We start from the raw sequence: 26,202 nt of genomic DNA on the forward strand, positions 1-26,202 counted from the left end.
TATTTTCCATAGTTTGAGCATACATAAACTTCACAGTTTAGTGTCAGTGTCTGTTGTTTGACTATAGTCCAAGTCTAGGTGTCCATGACAACTGCCACAGAAAATTTCAGGCCTCGAAGTCCATTATTTGCTGAGATATTCTACCTTGAACATGGCTCCAGAAATGATGGCCATAATTTTTGCCTAAAAAAAACAGCAGACCCCATGCACATTAAATTGGCCATATCTCAGAAACTATTTGGCCTACAGGCCTCAAACTTAAGATTTGTTGTTCTGAATAGTCGGAATATTTGATAAAAGTTTGAAGAAAATCTGAGATAAAGTGCGTGAGGCCCTTGTTGAATTGACATGGAATGACCCACAACAGCGCGTGGAAACTGTGTGAAATAGGATAGGCTTATGCATTCTTACTGTCATTTTGCAACATTTTTCTTATTTTGGAAAAAATACACTGTTTATTACAAATAGGCTTGCTATTTACTGACATCAATGTTTTATGTATTTACAGAAGAATTGATCGGTGAGGCTACCATCGACATTAACACTTGTCCGATTGTCCGGGACAAGTGTAAAATGTGATCGGACAAGCAATATGCTCTAAATGGTTGTCCGACCGGACAAGTGGCATTTTTTTTATTTATTTTTTTTTGGGGGGGTTTAAAACATTCAAATTCTTTATCTTCATCACTTGGAACCAAAATACTTGACCGCCGCCTTTTTGTTTTCTTATTTACTTTCTTATTTCTTATTTATTTACATCACGGTTTACATCTTATTTACATCTCGCACCTCGTGAGAAAGTGTCTTCAGTTTTTCCCGCCACTCTCCACGCAGCGGACAATTGGAAAACATGATATCACAGGGTTCTCCCCAGACAATACCACTCCCCAGACAATACCACTGTCCCAGCTTTTTTGAAACATGTTGCAGGCATCCATTTCAAAATGAGCAAATATTTGCACAAAAACAAAGTTTATCAGTTTGAACATTAGATACACAAAGCTGACACCACATACAGATGTGGTGTCAACTTTTCATTCTTGTTGAGGTGATAGTGCCATCTAGGGGTGCTTGTTTTAAACAGCAATATTGCTCTCTTTGAGGTTTTACTTCTTATGTATTCTTGTTTTTTATGTACTTCTGTGAGCCTCGTGTTTGAAGTAAACTGACTGAATATAATTTTGTATGTAAATTAGATGTTAAATATTATTTTTATTTTATTCATGAGACTGTGACTGTCAAAGAATTATGTCACTACAGCTGGACGTCCCAAAGTCCAAATCCTGTTTGCAGTCTACAAATAAGGCACAAAACAATATTATTAATTTTTGAATATTTTTTGCTGTATGCCAAATTTTCATGATCAGTGGGTACATGTAGCCATAGTTATCATAATGGATGGGAACGCTGGTTATGTGGTACTTGAGGACCAGGTTGGGAACCACTGTTCTGGAATTATGAAGCTGTTTAGAAAAAGTGTTTTTGCAGCAAACAGGTTTTTGTTTTCCTGCCTCACCAGCATATGGCACATATCTGACTGTGGCTGGGCCAGTAAATACTCTCTCCAAAGAGATTCTTCTGTAGCTCAGAGTTTACTAAAAGTACTAAGTTTTATTGCAGATTGAGCAGAACCTGTTTGGCACCAGGTTGTTCATGCACAGTTCTGTCTCTGACGGTCTAACACGACTCACTAACCCACTCACCTCGTCTGTTAGGATGCCACGCTGTCCCAGTGTGCATGTGCACTTAACAGTGACAGTTTGTTTTTGGGCTGAGAGAGACCTGTCGGCTGTTCTCTTCTTTCTACAGTGGAAATGTCGGATCATGATGTGCTGTGCTTTGACAAAACCTTTGAAGCGGCAGAAGCTCTTCTTCACATGGAGGCACCCGGTGGCCTCCACAGTGAACGAAACGCAGGTGAGACTGCGTGCATGCTTGTGTGTGTGTGTTATTAAAGTCCTCTCTCTTCAATAGTTCTCTGGCCTTCAGCTGATGCTGGTTCAGTTAGGGGTACATTTCTTTGATTATTTTTTTTGTGTTTGTGCACTGGAATTGTATGTCTTGTTGTGTATGTAGAACTGATGCTTTGTTTTTTGTTTTGTTTTGTGTTGAAGTGTTGGCACACCAAATCCTGATTTTGATTTTTGTGTTTTCACACTTTGTACATTTTTTCACTGGAAAGTCTAAACTACTAACCACATTGTTTTTGAAGGTATCATGACTTTACACCAGTTCTCTGACTGAGAGACACACACACACACACACACAGAGAGAGCGCCAAAAATCCTCTGCAGAGCTGAAATGAATGAACGCAGTGCCGTTTTGAGATCACTGTTGGAGTGAATGTTGTGGTTTGATGTCAGCAGATGATGTGATGATGGAGACGGTGGTGGAGGTTTCTACAGAGTGTGCGCCTATAGAGGAAGATGACTCATTCCCTGTTCCTCCTGAATGTGAACCAGCCACCAAGAAGAAGAGAGGAGGTCAGTGGACATCTGCACATCTCCAGGCACAACTGCCTGTCACTGTTCAGTTGGTCCTTCTTGGTGTCTTATTTTGCCGTGCTGTTGTGGGACGGTGCACCTCAGCTGATTTTACCGCCTGACTGTGTTCCGAATGCTATCCTTCAGTGAGCCAGGAAAAGTTAACTCCAGGCAAGAAAACACCTCTTGCTGTCAGACATATTTTTCTGTACTTGACAAGAAAGCTGAAGCAAGTGGCTCAGTGGCTCAGGAGCTGACTTGCCAATATTTAGACCTGAGTTTGAATTCCGCTCAGGCAACTAGTCTGTGTCCATCGATAAGAAATTTTAAGTCTATCTCAAAAAAGTTGTGAAAAATGTCCAACATTTTTTTTCATTTATTTCAGTAAAAATGTATATATGCAGTCATGTGAGAACTGCACATTTTTACAGATTTATGCATCTTAAAATTTCTGTCAGTGTTTTGCATGAGTGTAAATCAGTGTTTTGAAAGTGCATGTTGGATGTCATTTTTCCTACTCTCTCATACAATACTACCCTAAATGGGTGCAAATTGCCATAAAGCGGGCAAACTAAAAAAAAAACAATCAAAAAACAACTTGCTTTGTAATGGCATCAAACCACAGCTAAAAAAAAAATGAGTCAAAATCTGTGGGAAGACATAATAGAAAGGGAATACAACTGGGGATTTGGATACCAGTTGACAGAGAAAAGCAGGCATCATGCTGCTTCTCTTCACTTTATTGGAACTTCCAATAAAGGGTGTAACACAATTGAGATCCAGGTGAACTGCGCTCTGCTTCTTTCTAAAGACATTTTGCACATTACTTCATGTTTTATGAGTTTTGAACTACTGAATCAGTATGAAGTAATTGTGTTGAAATGGTTCAGTGTTTCAAAGCATTTGATACAATAAATATGGTGACATCTGCTGGCCAATCTTTAGCAATAGCACTTGCACAGAACAATAAAGGGCAAGATGAAACAGTAAGGCACTGTTTTTTTGTTTAAAGACATTCATCGGGGATGAAAAATATCCGCTGGCGGATTTCTGCTTTTTTCCATCAGGCATCTTGTTGGTCAGCAAGGGGCCCTTGAAGCAAAGCTGTGGTTTTATTTTGCATTCTCTTGATTTTTTTTTTTTTTTCCTACTAAACCCTGAAGAGCATTGTGTCTGTGAGTAATACTTACCTTTTTATATTAAATTGACCTGTTATGTGCTTCTGAAACAGTTGATAGATGTATTTCATAACGTAAAACCGGAGCAATGCTAACGCATTAGCATGTCTATGGCATTTTCAGTGTTAAAGTTAGCATTAAGGTGTTGCCTGTCAGCACGTTTGTATTTGTGTTCAGTATAATAATTAAGGACTCAGTATTTGTTGACGTAAAAGTATCAAATGCATTGCAAATTGTAATATTTTTCATTTATTTTTATTCATATATTGTAGTTTCACAGTGATCCTCACAGTAACCATCTCAAACGTACCTGGTGACGCCTGGATGTTTACTGTTGATCTATTTATTTGAAGGTTTATTTTGAACATAGAAATAAGTGCAGAGTGATTTGTGATCCCGAACATGTTTTGCTTTTTTTTTTTTTTTACACTGAAATGCTGCTTGATCATTTGGTTTGTATGTATTTGATGTGTGGTTTCTAACTGATTGTCTCATCTATTATTACCCCCAGGTATTACTTTTTATTAACCCTTTCAATTTACACCCATCTATTTGTATTTGTACTTGCTCATTCGTTTTGCAGTTCCCAAATAACTTTAGTTTTGTTTTATTGAAGTTTAATAACAATTTGTTTCAGTCAAACCATATTTTCAATTTGCTCATTTCTTCAGTGATTTCCTCCAGCATTTCCTCCAGAACTATCTGCCAACATAGAGTAATTTGGTTTTCAGCTTTTTTTGTGTGTGTGTTTTACCACTTTCATCACTGATTAATAATATACTTGTGATTGTGCCATCATAAAATACTGTATGTACTAGACATATAAATTGTAAAATGCTTGTGCAAATAGGGACTGTTAGTTACTGTTAGTAATGATTTGCAAGTCCTCTTCAACCTATATTCAATTGAATACACCACAAAGACATGATATTTAATGTTCAAACTGAAACTTTATTGTTTTTGTGCAAATATTTGCTCATTTTGAAATGGATGCCTGCAACACGTTTCAAAAAACCTGGGACAGTGGCAACAAAGACTGGGGAACTCAAAGAACACCTGTTTGGAACATTCCACAGGTGAACAGGTCAATTGGAAACAGGTGAGTGTCATGATTGGGTATAAAAGGAGAATCCCCAAAAGGCTCAGCCGTTCACAAGCAAAGATGGGGTGAGGATCACCACTTTGTGAACAACTGCATGAAAAAAGTAGTCCAACAGTTTAAGAACAATATTTCTCAACGTTCAATTGCAAGGAATTTAGGGATTCCATCATCTACAGTCCATAATATAATCAGAAGATTCAGAGAATCTGGAGAACTTTCTACACATAAGCGGCAAGGCTGAAAGCCAAAATTGAATGCCCATGACCTTTGATCCCTCAGGCGGCACTGCATTAAAAACCAACATCATTGTGTAAAGGATCTTACCGCGTGGGCTCAGGAACACTTCAGAAAACCATTGTCAGTTAACACAGTTCGTCGCTACGTTTACAAGTGCAAGGTAAAACTCTACCATGCAAAGTGAAAGTCATACATCAACAACATCCAGAAACGCCGCCACCTTCTCTGGGCCCGAGATCAATTGAAATGGACAGACGCAAAGTGGAAAAGTGTACTGTGGTCTGATGAGTCCACATTTCAAATTGTTTTTTGAAATCATGGATGTCGTGTCCTCAAGACAAGAGAGGAAAAATCTTCGTAGGAAAAGAGTGCGGGTACTAGACTGGCCTGCCTGCAGTCCAGACCTGTCGCCCATTGAAAATGTGTGGCGCATTATGAAGCGCAAAATACGACAACGGAGACCCCGGACTGTTGAACAGCTGAAGTCATACATCAAGCAAGAATGGGAAGGAATTCCACCTACAAAGCTTCAACAATTAGTGTCCTCAGTTCCCAAAGTCTTATTGAGTGTTGTTAGAAGGAAAGGTGATTGTAACACAGTGGTAAACATACCACTGTCCCAGCTTTTTTGAAACATGTTGCAGGCATCCATTTCAAAATGAGCAAATATTTGCACAAAAACAATAAAGTTCCAACTTCATTGGAATTGGGTTTGTAGATTTTATTCTCTTTGGGATGAATCTGTGGAGTGTGTTAAATATTTTTTGTTTGTACTTCATGTGATGTGTGGAGTGAGACTCTTCAGTATTTTTTTGCCCATTTTAACTTAGATTTTTTTGCACTAATGACAGAATCTCATCAAACCTCTCTCTGTACAGATTTTAAATCACTGTACGCAGTGTCGCTGTTTGGCGAACATCTCATCTGAAATTTTACACTCATTCATATAAATAACAGTTACAGTGAACTGTCTACGGAGACAGTGATTCAACACAAATGTACGGATCTGTACACTTTTTGCTTTTACGTTGGGAGGAAAAAATGTAAATTAACTAATTCTATTTATGCTTCCAGAGTTTCTGGGTGCAGTAAAACAGTTGCTAGCTTCAACTGGCCGGTTCAATGTTTCCTCTGCTGGGGTGCCAACTGCCCCCCGATCTGCCATTTCCCATGTTTTTTTTTTTTTTTTTTTTTTTTTTTTTTTTTTTTATGTCCCAGCAGGAAACGCTTTTGAGATTCATGTAAATCTGGTGTAAAATTTGGGGGTGGGGGGTGGTGGTGAGGGACCAAAACCCCCACCTTAGCAGCCCTCGCTGCACTTTCCCTACTTGCCACTGATGGTAGCATCACTGCACTTCAGGCCATTACAGCTTTTCCATCATGATCTATTGGCACATTAGATAAAAACTAAAAGAAATTCACAAAATATTACAATATTTAATTTCAAGTTTGACAAATTCACTATTTCTGCTGTATAAAGCCCATGAATCTGTCAGTCTGGGTTAGTACACACAACCACAATCATGGGGTAGACTGCTGGCTTGACAGTTGTCCAGAAGACACTCACTGACCCTCTGCACCAGGAGGGTAAGTCATAGAAGGTCAATACTGAAATGGCCAGCTGTTCATGGTGTGCTGGATCAAAACATCGTCATGGAAGGTTTACTGGAAAGGAAAAATGTAGTCAGAAAAGATGCACAAACAGGGATGACTGCAGCCATGAGAACATTGTCACTTCACAGGGAGTGGACTCAGGCTGCAGTCGGTGCATCAAGGGCCACCACACACAGATGTGACCAGCAAAGGGACTACAAGTGTTGCATTCCAAGGGTTCAGCTACTCCTGAACCAGAGGCAATGTGAGAAGAGTTTCACTTGTGCTATGGAGAAAAAGAACTGGACAGTTGTTCAGTATTTCAAAGTCCACTTCAAATGAAAGCAAATTTTGCATTCTTTTTGGAAATCCAGGTCCCAGAGTCTGGAGGAAGAGTAGAGAGGCACAGAATCCAAGCTGCTTGAAGTCTACTGTGGAGTTTTCACAGTCTGATGGTTTGGCATGCATTGTCCTCTGCTGGTGCTTGTCCAGAGTGTTTTTATCACGGTGGACAAGCATGTACACTTCCCTCATGGACGCTGTTTGCTGCTGGAATGTCCTCTTGTGTACTGACCCATGGCCTGTGTCCTCGACTGCCCACTCCATCTGTTTCTGCATGGACACATCTGTAGTCCAGCTACTGCACGTTCTGTGTGTTCCAGGTTCTGCTAGATTGAATAAACTCTTAACCTACCATCTCTGGTGTTCTCTGCTCCTGGGGTCTAAAGAACCTTTGACATTGGAGGCGTCAGGCGAGATTGCGGGGGGCGGAGGTTGAGGCTACGTCACGCTCTGGCTGTTTTCACAACCTGAAAAAAGTCGGAGCAATCGCCATTGCATATGCATCATCGCATATCTAGAACCACAAAAAAGCTTTAAAAAACAGCAGTAGAACATTTCTGCCATCACCCTGCTGGGAAAAGCTTTTTATCAGCTACTTTTCGGAGTGACGCCGACCGAGGGAGGACTGACAACTTGGTGGGATATCGATCGAACTGCAACAGTAGGCCGACCCGCACGGAGAAGCCGGCCTTCAGGCATCATTCCTGTGCAGAGCGAGGCAGGCAGCCTGGGTGATGGAGCAAACCCACTCAGTCGGAAATCTCCCACTTTTTGGATATATGCAAACTCCTAGTTTGACCAACGGAGTTTAGTTCTGCAGCTTTTTTGAGGTGAGAATAATATAAAAATAAAACGTGACGTTTACTGCACTGCTGTGAAGGTTTAATGATCGGCTAATGTTAGCTTAGCCTTTTAGCACAGTTGATCTGAGTGAACACTTTAATTTGTAAATGGTTCAGTTCTTTTTTGAAAGCCCAACTTTAAATAACTTTTTTCCTATAGTTTTTTCTGTTTTTTGTAAATATATAAACTGTAGTGTTTCTTTATATTTTAAGAAATATTTTTTATTTGTCCCAGTCAGGAACATTTGCTGTGCAGACAACCTAAATACAGATGCACTTCAAAAACTTCCATTGATGACTGAACACCATGAAGTCCAGTTGGAAGAAAACATCTCTGCTCTTCAAAATAGGAGAAAAGTGTCTTCAACAACACCAGAGGTCCAAGCTGCAGAAGAGACCTTCATCTGGTCCTGAGAATCCAGCATAACATCACCTGCTTCTAAATAAGTCTCTTTAAACAGCGATTAGCAACGATGAACTCCTCTGTTCACCCTTTTCAGTTCGAACCAGAGCGTGATCTGCAGTGTGAGGAAGAGAACTTTGAAAATACTGTCAGAAATGAAGATCAGCGCTCTGATTAAGCAAGAGTTGGCCATTGTAGGTGGTGTCTGTGTGGGGGCTGCTTGCCGATGCCGACAGAAAGAGCATCTGCTACTCTTTTGCGTGTTTTAGTCCTATTTTCACTAGTTACTCGTGGACGATTTTTCTTATTGTGGGGAAAAATGACGGGCACTGCATCTGGTTTAAGACGTCGTTTGTATCCAGAAACACCAACAAGCTCCCTCATTAGCTGAGATCAAGGAAAAGCCTAAAATGCATCCGCGTTGAAGTGACGTGAGCACACCCGCGGGTCTTTCGGCAACTGCACTCTTCCACAAGCATCCTCCCATTTTTTCCTTAACTTTCTTTCTTTTGGAAAGCAATGAAGGCTTACCTCACTTTCTTTGTTGCCCTTAGACTGAAAATTGCATCCAAAAGCCACGCAATGTGGCATTTTATCTCGGTAGAAGAACTAGCTTTAACACTGTTTTCGCTTGCATGAAAGATTTCAGAAACCTTTCCACATCATCACCCCCAGAATGCATTGCGCAGGCAAAAACATGGTGGCTGCATTGTATTTAAATACGTGATTAACGCTATTTTATATCATTTATGGTCAGTTACAATTTGCCAAAGAACACATCAACTGGCCTAAAGAGAAATGGAGGAATATTTTGTGGACTGATGAGAGTAAAATTGTTCTTTTTGGGTCCAAGGGCCGCAGACAGTTTGTGAGACAACCCACAAACTCTGAATTCAAGCCACAGTTCACAGTGAAGACAGTGAAGCATGGTGGTGCAAGCATCATGATATGGGCATGTTTCTCCTACTATGGTGTTGGGCCTATATATCGCAAACCAGGTATCATGGATCAGTTTGGATATGTCAAAATAGTTGAAGGGGTCATGTTGCCTTATGCTGAAGAGGACATGCCCTTGAAATGGGTGTTTCAACAAGACAATGACCCTGAGCACACTAGTAAACGAGCAAAATCTTGGTTTCAATCCAACAAAATTAATGCCTCGCAGATGTGAAGAAATCAACTTAATATACAATACTATATAATACTACAATATACTTATACAACTAAATACTAGTTTAGTGATTCACAGGATTGTTAAAAAAGCAGTTTGAACATAATAGTTTTGAGTTTGTAGCGTCAACAGCAGATGCTACTATTATTGTGAACACCCCCTTTTCTACTTTTTTTTACTAATAGCCCAATTTCATATCCTTAAGAGTGTGCATATCATGAATGCTTGGTTGGATTTGTGAGAATCTACTGAATCTACTGGTACCTTGTTTCCCATGTAACAATAAGAACTATACTCAAAACCTGGATTAATCTTTTTAGTCACATAGCACTACTATTATTCTGAACACTACTGTACATCACAGCTCAGAGCGGCAAAAGTTGGATTGGGTTGAACTTTGACCACGTCAGCCTGTCGACAAGCGGCAGTGTGCGCTCCCATCAGAAGCGTTGGTTTAGCTCTGCTTTTGATGCGACGCTTCTGACGCCTGTAAAAGCAACATGTCTCATTGCAGCCTCACTTTTCCACCGGGCTCCGTCTCAGTCAGACACAATAACTCATCTTTCTCCTACTGACTTTCATTCCCCTTCTCTCCAGAGCATATCTCCATGTCTCCGGTCTTCCATTAACTTCCCTACTCTCAGTACAGATCAGTTGTATCCATGAACAGCATCGTTGTGGAGGCTTGTGTGTGATATTCTTCAACTTGTCCATCATGTTACAAACAACAAATGTCTGAGCTAATCCTTAAAGGACACGTTGCACTGAAATCATAACAGTTTAGATTTGGGCTGTTGGTGACCATCCATCGGAATTACTTTGTGCACGTCCGTTTCAAAGTATACAGCTTGAGCAGCAAACTGCTATGGAGACGTTGGCAAACAAAGTACTCGTGTGTTTCTGACAGGTGACCTGACTATTAGAAGCTTCCCAGCGTGCACTTCAATGGAGTGTAGCTGCTAACATTAAGAACTGAGGCACAGATTAATTCCAATGTAGACGTAAGTGTGACGTCATGGTTTGATGACTCGTTTTTAAGTGAAAACTGTTCATTTTGATGCAGTCATGATAAAGGCTGCAGCCCTGAGAAGATTCAGTGCACCTGCGGCCATGAGCCATAAACGCAGCCTGTCAATAACAATCTCTGCTGCAGGATCAACTTTGAGCACGAATAATTGAGTGTTTTTATCAATAAAATCTAAAAAAAAAAAAAAAAAAATACACCTGCCGCCGGGGAAAAATGTCATGGGGATGTTCACAGCGGCAGGAGCCTCTCATCAGCTGCACAGCACACACCAGCTCCAAATTCACACTCAAAGCAAAAAAACAAAAAACTTGCCACATAACACAAAAGGGGTAAAATTCTAAACATACCAGACTCACCCAGAGGTAGATTTATTTACAAATGTAAACTCCACACGATCAAAACCCCCACGCAAGCAAGCAAGCGTGATCGTCAGCTGCTGCTCGGCCATTAGTTCTCACGATTGTGTCACATTAAATAAAGTCTGTTAACTCCTGGGAGTGTATCTGTACTAATGTAATAATGTGTCATATGTAATATATATATGTATATATATGTATATATGTGTGTGTGTAGTATCTGTAATAATCTGACTTTTTCTAATGTAATATATCCATCTCTGTGTCAGGCAGATGCCCCCACATCCATGTACACAGCTTCAGTAAACCAGCATGTCTGCACACTTTAGGCTCCAAAATCCGACACTCTGAAAAAGTTAAGCGTTTCGGGGTGAAGTGTGCCGTCTCCTGTCTGTGGATTCTCTGTAAATCCGAGCCATCACTTTCAAACAAAAGCTCAGAAGTTTTGTTTTCAGGCAGAGCAGGTTCGTTTCCCTCTGTTTGTCAGTCATAGGAATGTTTGTGCTCATTCTATAATGTGCATCACACACCGAAAAATGCAGAGAATTGCTGTAATTGCTGCAAAAGGTGCATCAACGAAGTATTGAGCAAAGGGTGTGAGTACTTGTGTACATGTTTTTTTTTTTTTTTTTTTTTTGTTTGTAAATGTGCAAAAATTTCAAATAACTTTTTTCATGTTGTCATTATGGGTTGTTGTGAGTAGAATTTTAAGGGGAAAAATGAATTTACTCCATTTTGGAATAAGGCTGTGACATAACAAAATGTGGAAAAGTGAAGCGCCGTGAATACTTTGCAGACGTACTGCATAGTTAGGCCCAGAATTATTCAGACAGTGACAGTTTTTGGGGGGCACGTGTGGGGGCTCTGCATGACACCACATTGGATTTGAACTGAAACAACTGAGGTGCAATTGAAATGCATTCAAGGGAAATTCAAGGGGTTGAACAAAAACATCCTATTAAACATGTAGGCATAGCACTTCTTTTTCTACAAAGCCTTGTCATTCCGAGGGCTGATTTTATCAGCACATGCTGATAAAATCTTAGCAATACCCATCCCTACATACATGTAGGGATGGGTATTGCTAAGATCTTATCAGTGTCGATGCCATTATCGATTCCGCTGATGATTGAGTTAAACGGCGTTTTGCTTTGAAGTTACTAATTCTGACTGGACTCTATAGTTCTAACTTGGCAGAGAGCCGCTCAGCGTTTGGAGCTGTGTGAACAGAACGGAGGACGGTTCTCGTTTCTTTCTCCCAACAAGACAGGAGTCCCAGTTAATGACTTTAATCCTCACAAAAGTGACTCACGATTGACATATTCAGGGATGAAAGCGATGAAAAACAAAAAAATGCTGAAACCCAAAATTACCCCCCAACACCACTCGCACGAAAATGTGTGAATTCTAGAGGCTCTGAAATGCGATCTGGGACTATTTCAGACAATAAACTGCAGTGAGTGCAGCATCCATTTGGTGAGGAAAAAAAAAACAACTTTCTTTATTCAAATTCATTCCAGTAGTATTCTGCTCTTACTAGGATGCAGCAGTTTTCTAACTTGGCAGATAGTTCCAGAGGAAATCACTGAAGAAATTAACACATTGAAAATATGGTTTGACCGAAACAAATTGTCATTAAACTTAAGTAAAACAGGGATGAAGTGGAGGTGTAAGAGTCACTAGGTGTTCACAGGAAACACTTATTTATTTCTATATTTATTTATTGATTTTCATCGTGAGTTGGTTTTGTCTTTTCTGTTGTTTTGTTTCATGAGGTTCTTTTTGTCTGTCTCTAAAATTATATTGTAGCATTATTAATTGAGTTATTATTACTATTATTGTTGTTGCTGTTATTATATATGAATAAAAATAAAAAAATATACAATTTGACACTTTTACAACAAATGCTGAACCTTTATTATACAGAAAACATGCACACAAGTGCTGAGATGCGAACAGCTTAATGCTAACTTTAACATTGAAAATGCCATAGACATGCTAATGTGTTAGCATCAGTCCTGTTTTTAAGTTATAAAATACATCTATCAACTGTTTCAGAAGACCATAACAGGTCAGTTTAACATAAAAAGGGAAATATTGCTCACAGACATATGCTCTTTAGGGTTTTAGTGGGGAAAAATTAGGATAAAGCGAAATAAAACAATGAATCATTGAAGCAGCAAATCGAAGCACTGCTTCGATCTGCGAATCACTGTTTTGATTGGTTCAAGGTTCAAAGCAAAGCCGCAATGCAGAAAAGTTGATTACAGACCCACTGCAGGGCCTGTAATCAGTGTAGAGAAATTATCATTTTCCTGACAAACACCCCCAAAAACAACGGCCACTCTGAAGGTCCGATAAGGGAATCGTTAAGCAAAAAGGTTATTGATATTGGTGGATGGAATCATTTCTTAACGATACCCGAAAACAACCAGTTCTTGATACCCAACCCTAGTCGTATGTCTAATAAATTAATGCAGCTGTCACACCTTGATGATTATCCGTTTGCTGACAGCCCCGTTTACACTCAGTGGTTCTCATCGGTACCGTACTGTGTGATGCACGTCAGAAACAGAGTAATTTAACATTTTTTTTTATTTTCATTTTTTATCTTAGTGGGCCCTTTTCATTGTGTACAGAATGCTGATAAGTGGACTGACTGTGGTAAACGCTGCCGTGAATGAATAAAGTGCTGTCTCTTTAAATGTTGAAAGCGCCGGCTGCTTCCTGATCAGCAAATAATCAGACCTGATCAGGTCTGATCATTTGCTGATCAGGTCATCACAGACCTGAATAATGAAAAACTGTGATGATTTAAACTTTTAAACCGCCAGTTGACTGTGATCAGGTGTGATCTGAAGGAAGTGCTATGTGATCTGTCGGTGTGGCGATCAACGGCAGCCACGGCACTTTAAATGTTTAAACAGCACATTAATCAGGGGTGATCACCCTGATCGATCGATCAGGTCATCTGATGACCACAGCAACGGCGCTTTAAAAGTTTAAATCATTATAGCGCTTCTGTGTGTTCAGAGCGCAGCACCGACATGAGAAATGCACCTGGAGCAGAAAAAACACAGAGGGACTTGCTTTAAAATGCTACGTTTCCAGCCACGAATTAAAAGATTTTCCGAGGTCATTTTCAAAAATCATGAGCTTCATGTGGATTCATGTCTGTCTGTGATGGTGAATTGGACTGAAATGAATAGGTCAGATACTCCTTGCGTGAATGACAGTCGTTCTGCATATGGACCGCAGCTTTCAGCCAATCAGTGGCCAGCAATAATGGACGGATTTAGAGTTGTGAGTAAATTACAAGAAACATCTGCCAACAGTCACATAACTCACCTATAACTTATGTCCAGAATGTGCGGGGCGTGTGAGTCACACGCTGGCATGCTTTGAAAATTTTCAGCATGCCAAACATTTTTTGAGGAGCTCAGCTTATCAGAACGTACATCAGCGAGCTTCAGTGTGTTTCAACGTGCTCTTAACTTATAAGAAACTTACCCTTAACTTATTGGACTTATGGCAGCGTTTTTTAATACGGTTGGCATACACTGGCTAAATCATCAAGGTGTGACAGGGCCTTTACATGGACGTGAAATATTCATCACTCATCTTCCATGCAGCCCATGAAATAGCTTGGAGTTAGTTAATAATAGTTAATTGCCAAATTACATTTGGTCTCTTGGAAGATGTGGCTGCATATTAAAAAGCTGGAATTCCTAAACCCTTCGTCTAGTTTGGATGTGAATACCCTCAAATTAAAGCTGAGCATCTGCTCTTTAAGCCCATATTGATGATTTAACTATTTTGAATATGTTTTGGTAGAGCTAAAATCATAAAACTTGTCAGTGTCCAAATATATATGCATCTATCAGTTATCAACTGAGATCAGGAAGCTGCTTTATTTTCTTAATTAACCGATTGTCAACAGTTGTGTGTGTGTGTGTCTTTGTCTTTAAAATTAAGGAGGACGCAAGCCCAAAATGCAACCGACTGCATCCAATGGCTCCTTTGACCTGGGTATCAGGAAGAGACCACGAGAGGGCAAAGGTGGGTGTGGCTTCTTTGTTGTCAGAGTAATTGCATGTTGCAGCAACAAACATCTCTGTGTGCTGGATGAAGCTCTGAAAAAATGTTACGTGACCATAATCTGGTCTCCTGAACTGACTGATCGTTTGACTCCATTATTCCACATAGACCTGAGAGCAGTGTGGACTAACATTTAAATTGCGGCAAATATCATGGTGTAATCACCCCCCCAACCATTACTGTAGTCTGAAGGTCACTTCACACCGAACGCAGCACACATCGCTAGGAAACCCATTCTTTTCACCGCTGCGCACTGTGACGTAGCTTCGCTCAGTCCAGTAGAAACCAGGCATCCGGCCAAAGCACTGAAGACCACAGAATAGAAAAATGTGTGTCAGAGGAACACCAGAACTGCTGAATGTTTACATATTTCATATTTAAACAGTTTTTGTGGTGTACAGTAGCTCTGCGGGAGCACCCCTAATTTCATTGGCCCCCCCTTCCCCATCATACGACAATAAAGACTATTCTGTTCTATGAGGAACATACATTTACATTGTGAAAGCAAGTGTTACATAGAGAAAAAAAAAATACTTCATCATACTTCATCCAACAGATAGTGAAGTTTGTTGATGTTGGTCGTGCTCTGTTTTTTTTTGGGTGTTTGTGATCTGTGTCTCTGATGTCTTGGTGCAGCAGGCAGGTGGTTATGAAGTGCAGCTCAGCTTCCACCTGATGTTGTGAGCAGTGGGTGCACAGTCTGTCTTCTCTGCTTGCATTGTTTGGTGTCTTCTGTTGGACGTGAACGATGGATTTGCAGAATCTCAATTTTGTGTTTGTCCCATTTTGCAAAATCTTGGTTGGCGAGTGGGCCCAGAACTTACAACCAAAAAGAGAAATGGGTTCTATGACAGAGTCCAATATTTTGAGCCAGATTTGAATTGGGATGTCTACTTTGATGTTCTTTTTGATGGCATAAAAAGCCCTTCTTGCCTCGTCTCTCAGGTCATTTTGAGCTTTGTTGAAGTTGCCTGTGGTGCTGATGTTTATTCTGAGGTAGGGGTAGTTTTTTGTGTGTTCTCGGACCGTCTTATCCAGGAAGAAATGATATTTGTGTGACTGGAGGCTGGGTCCTTTTACTTTTGTCTTGGTTAGGTTCACTGTCAAAGCCCAGGTTTGGGACAAATTGTGTAGAAGGTCAAGTTGTTGTTGTTGTAGCCCTTCTTTGGTTGGAAACAGCAACACCAGGTCATCTGAAAATCAGGCATGTGATTTCTGGAGTTTTAAACCTAAGACGCCTCCTACCGAGAGGCAGACTGCTATTGGCTAGTGACTAAAAAAATTGCTTTAATTAGCACCTATTGTGCTCTAGTTAGCACCCTCCTAATGACAGGGCAGCTGTCCCTCCTAATGATGGGACGGACGCCCCTCCTGATGGCTTCCTTGACGACTCTCCTGATGACGTGAATGACTCGTTACCATGAACAAAAGACTGAAATTGCTTTGATCTGAGTACATCATTGTAAACAGGGGACAAAGTGTGTCTAAAGAAGGCTAAATGGTTGTTTCTGCCAGAAACAACCATTTAGCCTTCTTGGACTATGATGTTACAATCGAAGAGAACAGGCAGCTCCAGACACGGGTTTACAGAAAACCCACTCACACTGACCAATATCTGCTCTTTGGCTCAAACCACCCCCTTGAACACAAGCTTGGGGTGATCAGTACTCAACACAGGGCCCTACAGGTGCCCACAACTGCAGAGGGAAGGGCTAAAGAACAACAACTTGCACGGAAAGCCTTCACGGTATGTGGGTACCCACGATGGTCCCTGGACAAAGTGCAGAAGTCCCAGAGAACAAAGAGACCAGATAGACAGGAGACGGAGACAAGAAGAAGAGTGTCTCTCCCTTATTTTAGCAGGAGTAGGGGAAAAACTACAGGCAGCACAAAATCCCAGTTTACTTTAAACCTGTTAACACCTTAACACTCTAAGGACAGGATCCCTAGTTACAAACAGAGCAATGAAGTGTATTCTGTCAGATGTCAGGAAAACTGTAACGAACACTACATAGGTGAGACTGAGCAACCTGTACACAAAAGGCTATACCAGCACCACAGAGGGCGCCAGTGGACCTCAGTCTGCAGTTCATCTCCACCTTAAAGACACTAACCACACGTTTGAGGACAAGGAAGTTAAAATCTTAGCAAGAGAGAAGAAATGGTTTGAGAGAGGGGTGAAAGAGGCATTCTGTGTGAAACAGTTGAAACCCAGCCTTAACCGGGGAGGGGGTCTGAGACATGCTTTGTCCCCTGTTTACAATGGGGTACTCAGATCAAAGCAGTTTGTCTTTTGTTCATGGTAATGAGTCATTCACGCCATCAGGAGAGGCGTCAGTCCCATCGTTAGGAGGGACAGCTACCCTGTCATTAGGAGGGTGCTAACTAGAGCACAGTAGGTGCTAATTAAAGCAATTGTTTAGTCACTAGCCAATAGCAGTCTTCCTCTCGGTAGGAGGCATCTGGTTAGGTTTAACACTCCAGCTTTTGTGCCCTCCACGTGGAGCAGGTCCTCACGGTGCCATAGAGTGCCTTCCAGATGGAATGGGTCCTATGGGTGGAGCTGGTTCTCTGGTTGTTGGCTTGGGTGTGGAGCTCCTCTGTTCGTTGCTCCTGTGGGACGTGCCTCGTCTGCGGTTGAGTGGGATGTCCTTCAGGGTCTTTGCAGAGATTGAATGAATGAATGAATTTATTCAACAATTCAACAATAACAAAAAACTCAACAAAACAACTTTACAGTTATCCCGTGTGGACGAAAGGGTGAGAGCAGAAGCAAAGCTTATAAATATTCACCCTTACACTAAAAAATAAGAAATATATACACACACATGCACACATAGCACAATTTCATGAATACATATCTACACACACACACACGATGATAAATACCAAAAAAAAAAAAAAAAAAGGACTTAGTCAATGAACTAAAATTTACAAAATACAACCAGACAAACACTGGCGCACATCACACAATCCCGAAAGCAATAACAAAATCAACTAGGACTGCAAGCAGTCATATACGGCCCTCGTGCCACGTGACCGCCTACCCAGGCCAGAGTGTCCCCTTGTGACTAGATGTGGGCAGGTGCATACAGGAGCCAACCCTCATCACACAGTTCAAGTTTCAAGCAAATCAGACAATGCATGAAGGAGTTAGAGGAAGTTGATTATTCATCCACTAGGGAGCGCTCAGAGCACAGAGGGGCCAGATGTGTTAAGGGGCTGACCCTCATTATACATGTGAAGTTTCAAGTCAATCAGGTAATGCATGAACTAGTTATGAAAAGTTGATGGTTCATCCACTGGGGACACTCAGAGCACAAAGAGAGGGGCCAGGTGTGTTCAGGGGCCAACTGTCATCACACATGTGAAGTTTCAAGTCAGCTAAACAAAGCATGAAAGAGTTATCATGACTTGATGTTCCATGGCAAAGGTTCAAAATGGCAGCGCCATAGCGGCCACACCCTTCGACATAGAGAAAAGCTTTCGATAAGTTTTGATCAGTATCGTCTCTGGATGATCTGAAAGAAATTTGAAGTGCATTGGACAAAATCCCTAGGAGGAGTTCGTTCAAATACGTGTGGAAATCACGCCAAAATTTACAGGAAAATTCAAAATGACTGACTTCCTGTTTGGAGTAGACCAGTGGTGCAAGAGACTTTTTTGTACGTCTATGCAAGTCACACATGTGTACCAATTTTCATCTCCCTACTCCAAAAAAAAAAAACCTATGGGGAGGGTTTTTTGAATGATTCAAGGGGGCGCTATTGAGGCATTTTCCCACGCCCATGGGCGACGCCCCTATGAATTGTAAGAGGTTGTTGTGCTTGACCTGTGTATCAATTTTCATGATGATATGACAAAAATAAAGCCATCAAAAGGAAGAACGTAATTTCATAGCGAAGGGTCGATATTCGGCACACCGCCACACGGACACCGTTACTCATAGTTTCATGGCAATCATCGCCTGTGTTCACCAACTTGTTCTGCATGGTTTAGAAGTGGAATGAAGTTGATGGGGTTAACTATGTGACATCAGTACCTGTTAAAGTAAAAATAGAATATTTTCTGTTACCACCGGGGAGCGCTATGAGTTAGGTGGGAAGTTAATATATGCAGACGTTCAGGGCTGGAGCCCTCATCATGTCCAGCAAGTTTGAAGGATCTACAACCCCTGGCAAAAATTATGGAATCACCGGCCTCGGAGGATGTTCATTCAGTTGTTTAATTTTGTAGAAAAAAAGCAGATCACAGACATGACACAAAACTAAAGTCATTTCAAATGGCAACTTTCTGGCTTTAAGAAACACTATAAGAAATCAGGAAAAATAATTGTGGCAGTCAGTAATGGTTACTTTTTTAGACCAAGCAGAGGGAAAAAAAAAAAAATGAAATCACTCAATTCTGAGGAAAAAATTATGGAATCATGAAAAACAAAAGAACGCTCCAACACATCACTAGTATTTTGTTGCACCACCTCTGGCTTTTAGAACAGCTTGCAGTCTCTGAGGCATGGACTTAATGAGTGACAAACAGTACTCTTCATCAATCTGGCTCCAACTTTCTCTGATTGCTGTTGCCAGATCAGCTTTGCAGGTTGGAGCCTTGTCATGGACCATTTTCTTCAACTTCCACCAAAGATTTTCAGTTGGATTAAGATCTGGACTATTTGCAGGCCATGACATTGACCCTGTGTGTCTTTTTGCAAGGAATGTTTTCACAGTTTTTGCTCTATGGCAAGATGCATTATCATCTTGAAAAATGATTTCATCATCCCCAAACATCCTTTCAATTGATGGGATAAGAAAAGTGTCCAAAATATCAACGTAAACTTGTGCATTTATTGATGATGTAATGACAGCCATCTCCCCAGTGCCTTTACCTGACATGCAGCCCCATATCATCAATGACTGTGGAAATTTACATGTTCTCTTCAGGCAGTCATCTTTATAAATCTCATTGGAACGGCACCAAACAAAAGTTCCAGCATCATCACCTTGCCCAATGCAGATTCAAGATTCATCACTGAATATGACTTTCATCCAGTCATCCACAGTCCACGATTGCTTTTCCTAAGCCCATTGTAACCTTGTTTTTTTCTGTTTAGGTGTTAATGATAGCTTTCGTTTAGCTTTTCTGTATGTAAATCCCATTTTCTTTAGGCGGTTTCTTACAGTTCAGTCACAGACGTTGACTCCAGTTTCCTCTCATTCGTTCCTCATTTGTTTTGTTGTGCATTTTCATTTTTTGAGACATATTGCTTTGTTTTCTGTCTTGACACTTTGTCTTCCTTGGTCTACCAGTATGTTTGCCTTTAACAACCTTCCCATGTTGTTTGTATTTGGTCCAGAGTTTAGACACAGCTGACTTTGAACAACCAACATCTTTTGCAACATTGCGTGATGATTTACCCTCTTTTAAGAGTTTGATAATCCTCTCCTTTGTTTCACTTGTCATCTCTCGTGTTGGAGCCATGATTCATGTCAGTCCACTTGGTGCAACAGCTCGCCAAGGTGTGATCACTCCTTTTTAGATGCAGACTAACAAGCAGATCTGATTTGATGCAGGTGTTAGTTTTGGGGATGAAAATTTACAGGTTTATTCCATAATTTATTCCTCAGAAGTGAGTGAGTCCATATTTTTTTCCCTCTGCTTGGTCTAAAAAAGTAACCGTTACTGACTGCCACAATTTGTTTTCTTGATTTCTTATAGTGTTTCTTAAAGCCGGAAAGTTGCCATTTGAAATGACTTCAGTTTTTTGTCATGTCTGTGATCTGCTTTTTTTCTACAAAATTAAACAACTGAATGAACATCCTCTGAGGCCGGTGATTCCATAATTTTTGCCAGGGGTTGTACGATTAAGTATGGTGGGCGTGACAGCCATTTGAAGTGAAACGGCGTGCTTCGAAATGCTCACCAAAGTTTGACGAACCCTAGCAGCCATGCCTTTTGACCAAATTACATTCTTTTGATAACTTTTGGAGTCATGATCATGTTGACCAAATTTGAAGACGATTAGATGAAATCCCTAGGACAAGTTTGTTCAAATGTAAATACTGGAAATGGCCAAAAATGGCAAAAATTAGCTCAAAATCGAAACTTAAAATCAAAATGGCCAACTTCCTATCGACATTTTACCATGACGTTAAGAGACTTTTTTGTGCCTCCTAGCATGGTAAATATGTGTACCGAATTTCATGAGGCTATGATTAAAAAAAAAACCAATGCGGGGTTTTTTTTTTGGTTTTTTTTTTTTTGAAAATTTCTAGGGAGTGCTATTTTACCATTTCGCTGCAAACATGTTTGTGACCCCAGAAATATCGAATTTCGGATGTGACCGGACAATGCTGCAAAGTTTGGTGAGTTTTTGAGCATGGGAAAGGGCTGAAAATTGGATTTGAAAAGTGTAAAGAATCATAGTAATAAACAGCGCAATTACAATAGGGTCCTCGTAGGACTTTTTCCTACTCAGGCCCTAATAAATGTAAGTCTTCAACTGGAGCAAGCAGTTTTATTATTCTTGTAATTCCTTTTAAAGCCTACCAAAGTGCCAAGTACTTTAATATTGTCAAGGCAGTTGTTCCAGATGTTAACACCTTTAACAGAAACACAATGACTTTTTGCAGTAGTTCGGATCCTTAATTTCTCAAAAAATAAAATTCCTCTCAAATTATAACTGGAGTCCCTCAGTTTAAACTGATCCTGGACATGTTGTGGCAACAGTTTATTCTTAACTTTATACATAATTTGTATTGTGATGTAATCAACCAAGTCCCAAAATTTTAGAATATGTAAACAAGCAAACAATGGATTCATTGGCTTGCAATATGATTTGTTACAGTTAATTCTTATAGCTTTCTTTCGCAACAAAAATACTAGATTAGTATTAGTTTTATATGTATTTGTCTGGTTTCGCCCTGTTTATGTTTCAGTCTTTGATTTTTGGTTGTCATATTATTGCCACTGGTTTTGTTTTCTGTTCGTCATTTATTTTTTCTTTGGTATTTTGTGGTATTTTGTTTTCTGGTTTTCTGTTTATTATGTATCTTGTGTTTATCATACCTTACTCATGTCTTTCTGTTTATTATACTTAGTCATGTGGTTTATTCAGTTGTTGTTTCTGTAAAGCTATTGTTCTTCCATTGTGTAATCTTTAGTTGTATTATCTATTATCTCTTTCGCCACTTGTGAGTACCAGTCTTGTTTAGTTTTAACCTTTATTTGCATGTTGATCTTTCTCAGTTCTTATATTTGGTTTCTGGTTGATTCCTTTTTCCGGTATGTTAGGTCTTCTTTATCTTTTCTTATGTATGAGGTCTTGAGTTTTGTTTGTCTTTGCTTTTTATGTTTCATTTTGAACACTGATTTTTAGGATCATCTCTTTGTCAGGTCCTGTTCACTTTGCATTTGTCTCTCTGCACTATCTTGCACCTGCTTCCCTCATCTTTGCTTCATCCGGCCACACCTCCTTCCTGAATGTTCTCCACACCTGTGCCTTGTTCCTCTAATTATCACCTTCCTTATTTAAGCAGCTTCAGTGCACTGAATATTTTTCTTCTGTCTCTTTTCATTTTTATACTTTGTAGATGGTCTCTAAGCTTCCGTCTCTCAGCTGCCTGTTTGTTCGGATCGTTTATTTTCCAGCTCAGAGGACGGCTCATATGGATAAAATAAGGTTGTAGCTCGTTGTCTACCTTTCTGAGGTTAGAAACTAGTGTTTGTTATTCAACATCGTTTCTCTTAAGATTTATTGAGCCGTGAACTTTGAATCTGTGATTATCTTTCTACGTTACCATTTGACAGGTGGACCGTCCCAGTCAAACCCCTAACCCAATTCAGACCTAATTACTGCATCAGACACTGAGTGGCGCATAGACTGCATTAACAATGAGCATTTGGACCAGTGCATCAAAAAGTTTTGGTTCGCTCTCTAGAGAATTGAGTATTTTGGCTGAAAGCCAAGTAGCAAGAGTAAGCGAGACTCATGGACAACAGGTAGGTTTTGTAGAACACTGCTGTATTAGTTAAGTGCGGAACATAGAATGGAATAACATAAAACAATAATGATAACAATAATAAAAAAATGTTTTGACAATCCAATAGTAAGAGCAATTGGTACAATTTGTCTCTCAAAAAAATTTCAAGAAATTGTCTCACCGAGTGAGATGAGGTAGCTTTTAATCCAGATAACTTTTGAACCCTTTTTGCAGTCTATCTTTAATCTGTTTAAACCTAACTTCAGTCCTATTTTAATACGTTAAATCTAATTTTAAAAAGTTTTTTTGTTTTTTTTATTATTATTATTATTATTTGAGAGCCAACTTTATTAGGCAACACTGGAAAATATGCTGTGTGATTATTGAACTGAACCTTGGTGTATTTAAGACACTTTAGGAACAAACAAAAAAAAAATTTTGAATACACCTTTAAATCAAATGAAAACCCTCTCAGAGGGGAAGGAATGTCTGTACATTAAATCAACTTCACATCAGTTCACTACACATCAATGACAAGGGTATTTTTTTTACAGCAGTACCCTTAAACAATCAATTCCACAAACTCTTGTTCTCTGTTCTTCTTTTTTTTTCTTTTTTTTTTCCAAGAAGAAAAAAATACAAGGAATGGTCCGTAACACGTCCTTTAACACTTGTAATTATCAGTCCTACCAGATCCTAGAAGACAGGCACAGTCCACACAACCAGGCTTTTCTCATCCACTAGGCTTGACTCGCCACAACTGTTGAACACCACAACCACGGCCGTAGCGTGGAGGAACAGCAGAAGAACTCGACTCCTTGACTCCGACACAAGCAGAGGGCAGACACACACCCACACACACAAAAAAAAAGACCCGGCCTAAAGGCCAGAACAAGGGTTAAAATTCTACTGTATGCATTTTTTCTTTTTCGATTAAGATAACTTGCTTTAAACACATTTTTAACTCATGCCTTTGTCTCAATACAGTTTAATTAAATGAATCATAAACACTGCTAATGATCGAAAATACCTTCTAAACATGTCCCTTCATACAAACGACATTAAAACATCAAGGTATGATTTAATTGTTCCGACCCAGTTTACTTTATCACTCAGAGTTACAACATGGTGTGTGAGGAAATACACATACTGGTGGCACATGCAGCTTACTCACAGGTCCAGGTTCAAGTTAAAGTTCACACAATAGTGCCCACCAACTAATTTAACCAGTTAATTTATCTAGTTCACACAGATCAGATTCAACTGAATCATTTACAGACCCGACAAAAAGATTCACTCACCAGAAGGTTCAATGTTAAGCACAGTCTCCTAACAGGTGAAAACTCAGAACTCCAGGTTGATCCACTTTTGCAGAGCCAGGTGACATAAGAGATAAAATAAGCATTTCTTTAACATCTACCTTGTCACAGTAATCAAATTTTGAGTATTTGTGAAGCAGTTGTGAATACTGCTAACAGCTGCAGCAGCTGAAAATGGCTGAGGTAACGCGCGTCCTTTGAAGTTGCACCGCAGACTGCACACACGGCTAAATCTCTGTCCATCTACCACAGATCCAGAAAAAAGTCCAACAAAACTTGTATCCTCGTGAAAAACTAACTCTCCATTAGACTCCACAGGGCAATATTAAGGTTTTCCCTCACGTGTCTGTCTTCACTCTGTGTGTCGCTCTCCCCGATAACCAGCGTGGGAAAAAAAAATTACAACTCTCCAAGCCGGCTGCTGACCACGCAGCAAACTGAATCCTGATTGGCTAACTACGTCCATCATGTAGTAACACGTGAACTAGCTAAAGGGCCATTTCACTCAAAATGTCACCTGAAGTCTGCAAAAGATGGAACACTCATTCACACCCACTGAACTGGAAATAATAGCTTCCAATATTAAAATTAATGTTGTTGTTTTTCCCACAATGCACTATTTTATTTAAATGGTGTCACATTTATTCTTTTTTTAAAGAATACAATTTAATATTGTTAAATCCTTTCTTTTAATCCTTTTTCAACCTCATGTTCTAAGCTTAGTGACCTGGGTTACACCAAGGTTTGTGATCAAGATTTCCTTAAGTAATTGATCTGTCACCTGAAATCATAAACTACTTAAAATGAAAAAAAAAATGTACATATCATGAATGATTTTTAATGTTTTGTGAGACCTGCGTTCACGTTTCGGGAGATATTATTTCAGCTGTCACGTTTTCAGTATTCACGTTTTGCAATTAACTGTGTGCGGATAATTCGCGATTTTCAGATGATTCATATTTTGGGGGCTAATAATGCCCTGCGGATGTGGTAGCGCACAACATGTGATCTGAAAGGTGCTGTGCCTGCAGACATGACAACTTGAGTGCGCCACGTGTGTGAGACCTGAAAAGCCCTACGGATGCGGTAACTTCAGTGCGCCACATGTGCGATCTAAAAGGCCCTTCAAAGGGGAAGTTCAACATTTTTCAACCCAGGCTCATTGTGTAAGGTCCCCCCCCCCCCCCCCCGCATTGATATTCAGCTTGTAGTGACACAATGTCAAACAGCGATGTTGAATTGGCAGGATGTTAACTGCATATTCAGACAATTCAAAAAGCTTTACCTGGTATTTCATACAATTAATGTTTCACACAAACTGCCAAAACATTCTCTATTTGTTCAGTCATTTTATATCCCCAGGTACTCCAGTTAAGGGTCGTGGGGTTGAGCCGACCTCAGCGGTCGTTAGATGAGAGATGGGTTTCACTGGACAAGACGTCAGTCTGCCACAAGGCCACGTATAGACAAAACAACACACTGACACCTACAGCCAGTCGTCACCAGTTCATCATACATGCGTGTCTTTGGATGTGGAAGGGAACCCACGCAAACACGGGGAGAACATGCAGAGTGCACACAGAACGAACCTGGAACCTTCATCAGTGCTAACCACTGAGCACAGACATCTGTGTTCACTTTTGGACAATTTTTAACCCCAAATCAAAATGAAAACTTGAGTTTGAAAAGTTCCATGTTGAGCCAAACTCACAGATGCTGAACGTCCTGTTTTCAGGTGTATTCTTCCCGTTGATCCGTCACTGCAGAGCCATTCTAAGGTGCTTCCTGATGATGATTTAAATTTGTCTCCAGGAAACACCACCTATCTGTGGGAGTTTCTGCTGGAGCTGCTGCAGGATAAGAACACTTGTCCCAGGTACATTAAGTGGATGCAGAGAGACAAGGGCATCTTCAAACTGGTGGACTCCAAAGCTGTGTCCAAGCTGTGGGGCAAACACAAGAACAAGCCTGACATGAACTATGAGACTATGGGCCGAGCCCTCAGGTGAGCCAGCTTCATTTCTCAAAATGTCTGATTTCAGTCTCACCCAATAGTCAGACAAACACGGTTGAGG

The 26,202-nt window shown here is 40.2% G+C and overlaps 1 protein-coding gene across 4 annotated transcripts in view; it reads left to right on the forward strand.

The window, feature by feature from the left end:
* Nucleotides 1-26,202, forward strand: part of elf2a (E74-like factor 2a (ets domain transcription factor)) — an 82,313-nt gene that overhangs the window by 41,581 nt on the left and 14,530 nt on the right. For 2 of the 4 annotated variants that reach the window (XM_034181014.1, XM_034181016.1), the window contains exons 4-7: nucleotides 1,810-1,917; nucleotides 2,367-2,483; nucleotides 14,710-14,793; nucleotides 25,940-26,132. In XM_034181014.1, coding sequence (XP_034036905.1) covers nucleotides 1,810-1,917; nucleotides 2,367-2,483; nucleotides 14,710-14,793; nucleotides 25,940-26,132 — 502 coding nt within the window. Of the gene's footprint in view, nucleotides 1-1,809; nucleotides 1,918-2,363; nucleotides 2,484-14,709; nucleotides 14,794-25,939; nucleotides 26,133-26,202 lie in introns of all 4 variants that reach the window. The other 2 variants (XM_034181013.1, XM_034181015.1) reach the window with 1 other exon arrangement.

This window comes from Thalassophryne amazonica, chromosome 11, assembly GCF_902500255.1.
Source record: "Thalassophryne amazonica chromosome 11, fThaAma1.1, whole genome shotgun sequence".
Taxonomy (NCBI): domain Eukaryota; kingdom Metazoa; phylum Chordata; class Actinopteri; order Batrachoidiformes; family Batrachoididae; genus Thalassophryne; species Thalassophryne amazonica.